Below are 5,667 nucleotides of genomic sequence, written 5' to 3'. Positions count from 1 at the left end.
AGTCTCCACACCCTCTGCCTTCAAAAGCCCCGGGCCCCTAATATCCCACCCCTCAGACCCACAATGCTTCCCCAAACTCCCCCTTCATCTCTGGCCCACTCACTCACCATAAGTGACTACTTTGCCCATGGGTTTGAGGAGGTTGTAGCCCTTGGCAGTATCTGACCCACCCAGAGGGTCCATGACAATGTCCACACCTGTCACAGAGTAAGGGGCCAAGAACATTAGGAGCCACAGACCCGGAGACTCGCCCCCTCCCCAGTCCCATGCCACCCAAGCCCTTCCCATTCCCTCAGACCTTTGGGGGAGATCTTCTTGATCTCATCCACGTAGTCAGTCGTGTGGTAATCGATGGGGTGTGTGACTCCGTTCTCCTTCAGCACCTCATGCTTGCTGGCTGAGGCTGTTCCGAACACGGTCACATTCTCCACTGTTCGGCACAGCTGCAAGGCAGCCATACCCACACCCCCTAAAGCAAGACACTTTCGTAAGGGGGGGATATGGGTTGCCTAGCCACCACTCCCCATTCCCACCCCTCAAGGATCCAGCCCATCATTTTGCCTAGGTTCATCCTGAGGCTTTCTTCCATCACCCCATGTCTAATTTCCAAGACTGACAACTGGGGGGAGGGTGACTGGCAAGGAGGGGCTGCTGGGCGGGGGCACGTTGCTATGGATAGCACACCAGGTTGGACCTGGTGCCTGAATGTTACCATGGCAACAACACTGCAGAGGCCTCTGGGCACCATAGGCCAAGGCAGCCAGTGTTGCCATGACAACAGTCCAGACATGCAGCAGGGAAGGGGCCTGGAAGGAAATCTGGGTGGGATAAGGGAAGTGGATAAATGGAGGGTGCCTGTCACCTGCAGCCATGTGTACCAAGACGCTGTGGCCAGGCCGTAGGTTGCCAAAGTCGAAGAGGACCATGTAGGCTGTGATATAATTGACCAGCAAGGCAGCAGCTTCTTCAAAAGTCATGGCCTCAGGCATCAGGAATGTCTGGGCCGAAGGCACAGTCACCTCCTCCTGCCACATGCCTGACCGGATCAACACCATCACTCGGTCCCCTATCTTGAAGAATGGAAAAAGAGACTGAATCACTTTGCTGTATACCAGAAACTAACACAACATTGTACATCAACTATGAAAAAAAAAAGAGCATCATTCATTCATTCATTCATTCACCTGCTAGTAATTTACGACATTCCACAGTGCACAAGGCCATCTTCCTGGCAATGAAGTAATAGTACAAGCAGCAGCAGGGCTCAGAGTAATGGTTATAATAATAATAGTAGTAATATCATCAAAAACAATAACCATGTATCTTTATTGACTGCTTACCAAGGGTCAGGGCCTATTGTAATCACTGTATATAAACATTCAAAACTCATGTCAGCTCCCTGAGGAAGATACTGGCCTTATCTCCACTTACAAATCTTACACTTTACTATTGTGTAAGAAGCATATAGTTGGGGCAGCATGAAATACTGGTGAAGATATCAAACTGCTCCGGCTATAAAAAAAAAAAAAGGCTCCATTGTTTGCTGACAGTATGATCTTGGACAAATAAACACTGTCTAACCTTTTTGAGCCCCAGGTCTCCTATCTGTAAAACAGGGCAGTTAATGAGGATTAAGTGGCAAAAAAAAAAATATCATTCAGTGATTTTTTAGCCTAATATCTGGCACACAGTAAGAACTTCATAGTGTTAGCTAATAATCATGACAATGATGACAATACCAGAAGCAAGGAGGGGCAGTCACCAATCTTAAAGCTGAAGGAATAGGGCAGTATGTGCTAAGGGCCATACGGAAGTGCAAGTAAAGGTCTCTGAGTAGCACCCAGGGCTCAGAAAGAACCTTCACCCAGTGACTGGGGAAAGGGGCAGTGGACAAGGAAAGCCACCCACACCATCCCACCTATCAGGAAAAGACATCGCTCTTCTCCTTCCCCAGGCCCTCAGCCAACGGCACAAGAGCCTCCTAGCAGAAGGGAAAGGGAGCAAAGAAAACAGGAGCTTTCCCTCTAGTTTAACAACCAGGGTCAAGGGGAGGACAGGGGAAAGGGGGCAGTCTGTGGAGGAAAGCCTCTCATGGTTCTCTGAAGAGCGTAAAGAGGGAGGTGTGGGATCTGTTCCAGGACAATCTGAGTCTGTCTTGGATCCTGCCAGGAATGATGGGAATTCGGCATAGTAACCAGACTTGAGATCCATGGGGTAGGGGGATGGGACACCCACACATACCCTTTTTTCATGCCCTCAAGCCCCCACACTCCACTGAGGAGGAGTACTGAGGGGAGACTAGCATCTTTCTTCACAAGCACTGGCCTGAGGAGGTCTGGGGAATGGCCTCCCCAGGACTCAGGACTATCGGACTCAGAAATAACCATCAAGAGCTGGGAAAAGTGTGCTGGTCAGTCTAGGTGGTGGCCAGTCCCAGATTTGGTCCAGAACAAGATCTACTCACCAAGGCTAATGCTCATCCCTCAGCCCAGGACCCCTCCCCAGCTCAGATATCAGAAGCGAGGAAGGGCTCTCCCCTCAGAATTCAGCCTCTTACATCAGATTCTTACCCTGGACAGGACATCCTGTATTTTCAAAGCGGAAAGTGTGGGGAGAAGGGGTTAGGTAGTTGGCCTTGAGCAGTAACATGAACTAAAACTCCCCCCATCAAAAAAAAAAAAAAAAAATTCCTCTTAGCACCTTCCTAGAGTAGGATTAGTTAGAAGTCAGGGGAAAGGGTGGGGTGGAAGCTGAATCCAGGGAGAAGCCCTTTAAGGAGGAAAGCGATGTATGCTTGTACAATAAATCCAAAATTTTCAGCTCTGGGATCTGGGGCCCGTAGGTCTGGCATGATGAAGCCTGCCTTTGGTGAGTCTCTCCAGAAAGGGGCCTGATTTGAAAAGAAAACCCCTCAACAAACGATGTGCAAAGGCCTTATTACCCCAGGTCTCTCAAACAGTTGATCATTTGGATCTATTCGGTGTCTGGGGTTTTGGCCAAGATTAATGATAAATAAAAAGGAGACACAGACCGGCAGAGCTGGGCCAACCTGCTCACGGTGCCACACCCCCACCCCCTTCCCCGGTCCAAATGGGCACCAGCTCGGTTCCTGAGGCGAAGGTCCCCTCCGAGGAAGGCAGAGGTGGGTTCTGCCCCAAGTTCCCAAGGGCGGCGCCCCTGGGATCGTGGTCCGCTTGGCTGAGTCACGGGCGGAGGAGATATTGCAGTCACGGGAGACAGAGAGCCCAAGACAAAGATCCAGACACCCAATCTCGTCTCCTGCCCCACCAAAGCAGTCCCACTCCTACCCCTACCCCCACGATCAGCGGAAGGCCGGTGTGCGGGGAAGCGGGTGGCGGACTCCCTCTCCTTCATGATGGGCGTGCCTGTCTCCCTGGCCGGGCTCTGGGAGGGGCCGCCTCACACCCCCACAGACCACGGGGCAGCATGTGACTAGCGCTCTGGCACGGCCCCGAGCCCCCGCCCAACTCCGACTACAGAGCTCTTCAAGCTTCCTCGGCAGGGGTGAGGGGAAAGGCTCCCACCGTCACTCAGAGTCACAGACGACAATTACCCGCGGAGAGTTCAGGGGGCAGGGGTACCGAATAGGTTTCATGGGTGGTGGGAGTTGGGGGCGGGGGGGGGTGTGCGGCCGGGAAGCTCACTGAGCGCATGCGCATAGGCTCCTTATTGTTTTCCCACCCACCCAGCACCACTGCCGCTTTTGGGCGGCGGCCACGATTAAAACGTTTGGGGAGCGGGCAAGGGTTCCATTTCAACCCCCACTCCCCAATATAAGTCCAATTCTCCAGGAGCCTCAGAGCACAGTCTCCTGTCCTGTGCTCTTCGGAGCCCGTCTACCCGGGTTCGTGCCAGTTTTCCCCAGCTCTGCCACACCCCCGGCGCCCGCCCACTCGTGCCCCACTGCCCGGTAGCCTGCTCAGCCTCTCCCCGCCCTGCCCCGCACTGGCCCGCTCACCTTGCGGTCGTTTACGCCCTCGCCCACAGCTATCACCACGCCCGCGCCCTCCATGCCGGGAGTGACGGGCAGCTGCGGGAGCCGATCGTACAGCCCCTGCCGGGCCATAAGGTCAGCGAAGTTGAGCCCGCAGGCCTTGACGCGCAGCGTCAGCTGGCCGGTCCCCGGGGCTGGGGGCGCGGCCGGCCGGGTCTGTAGCTTCACCTTGTCGTAGCCGCCGAAGCCCGTGAGCACCAAACAGCGCAGCAGCGGCGGCGGCGGCGAAGGGGCGGCGGGCCCCTCGGAGGCCGCAGACGGCTGAGCGTCGCTGGCTGCCTCCGCCTTCGGGGGCTGCGAAGAGGCATCTTCTCCAGCCCCTGCCTCGGCCGCCGCCACCACGGTGGCCGCCTCGGCTACCTCTCTCTCGGCGGACATGGCTGAGACTCGCGACGTGGGCGCACAGCTGGACTGAGAGTGCACCGCTGGGGAAGGCTGGGCGCGTCAGGACTAGCGCAGGCTGCGGACTCTGAGCGGGAGGGGCGGGGCGCCGAGGCGGGGGCGGGGCCTCGTGCGCCGACTTAAAGGGCCAGGGCCACCCGGCAGGTGCGGCGGGAGCGCGAGAAGGGGAGACCTCGAGCTTATGGGTACGGACTCACGCGAGGTCATTCTTGGGATCAGGAAGACAGCGAGTTAATTTATGTATTCATGACAAATAAGTTTTAAAATATATTGAGGGACAGTCTGAAGGACGATCCTAAAACCTGAGCTTACGTCAGATGTGGGGAGCCAGCCACCTGTGGAGCAGAACTCGACCCAGCTGGTCCTCAGGCTCTGACACTACCCATATATGATCCACTCTTTGTGTTCTTGCAGTGGCAAAGCTGGAGCAGGGTGACCGAGCCATCTATCTTTGTTAAAGCTCTGTGCCTCAATTGTTCCTTCCGTAAAATGGAAATGATGTTGCTTGCTCCAGTTATCCTTACAGGGTAAAGATACAATTAAATCGAGTATCCTCTATTTAAAGAAGCGCTTTTGAAAGGTAAAAGATGCCATGCACATGCAAAACAGGTCTGATTAATGTTAGGCTGCGAATCAAGCCTGAAATGATTTTAGACCTTGTCTCTGGTTCCAGCAGGGCTGTCACCCTGGGCAGTTCTGTCTTCCTCTCTCTTCTCCGCGAAGCATCCACCAGAGGACGCAGCTTCCCCAAAACTTTCCACCCTGCGCTTGGCTGGAGAAGCTCAGTCCATGCTTCCCTGCTAGTCCGGGCCCGCGGTTAAATCACTGCAGCCCCAGACCCGACCGGCCGTTGCCATGGAAACGGAAAGCCATGACGTCACCATTGTCCTGGTAGGTGTGTTGGAGTCCTTTCCTACATATCCTCAAGACTCCCTGCCGGGACTTGAGAGTCGAAGAGAGACACTAAACCAAAAAGACTCCTTTTCCCCCTTACCTTCTCGCGGCCCCTTCAGTTCAGAAAGTGGATGGGTGCCCCCGCGCGTGTCCTCAGTAACACACCGACGTTCACGCGTGGGCACGCAGAAGGCCCAAGCCTCATGCGTGTGCAGCTCCCACCCTGCCTCTCAGAACTTTCCCCGAACTCCGCCCCAATCCCAGGACGGAGGAAGTGAAGTCAGTCAAACAACCCCGTTCAGCGGGCCCCAAACCCGCAGGGGCCCTATCACTCCGCGCGCAGGAACCCTGTTCCT

The 5,667-nt window shown here is 55.1% G+C and overlaps 2 protein-coding genes across 2 annotated transcripts in view; one reads left to right on the top strand and one right to left on the bottom strand.

Moving 5' to 3' along the window:
- VAT1 (vesicle amine transport 1) overlaps positions 1-4,495 on the bottom strand; it is a 6,946-nt gene extending 2,451 nt beyond the window's left edge. The window contains exons 1-4 of the mRNA XM_010842476.1: positions 3,980-4,495; positions 863-1,070; positions 299-469; positions 108-197 (exon numbers count right to left, since the gene is read on the bottom strand). Coding sequence (XP_010840778.1) covers positions 108-197; positions 299-469; positions 863-1,070; positions 3,980-4,393 — 883 coding nt within the window. The 5' untranslated portion in view covers positions 4,394-4,495. The remainder of the gene's footprint in view (positions 1-107; positions 198-298; positions 470-862; positions 1,071-3,979) is intronic.
- Positions 4,496-5,272: 777 nt separating this feature from the next.
- The window catches only part of RND2 (Rho family GTPase 2), a 6,686-nt gene continuing 6,291 nt past the window's right edge, over positions 5,273-5,667 (top strand). Inside the window, exon 1 of the mRNA XM_010843095.1 lies at positions 5,273-5,308. Coding sequence (XP_010841397.1) covers positions 5,273-5,308 — 36 coding nt within the window. The remainder of the gene's footprint in view (positions 5,309-5,667) is intronic.

Source organism: Bison bison, unplaced genomic scaffold (genome assembly GCF_000754665.1).
Source record: "Bison bison bison isolate TAMUID 2011002044 unplaced genomic scaffold, Bison_UMD1.0 scf7180017864180, whole genome shotgun sequence".
Lineage (NCBI taxonomy): Eukaryota > Metazoa > Chordata > Mammalia > Artiodactyla > Bovidae > Bison > Bison bison.
The sequence above is the reverse complement of the archived record's forward strand: the minus strand, read 5'-3'. Positions and strand labels throughout refer to the sequence as shown.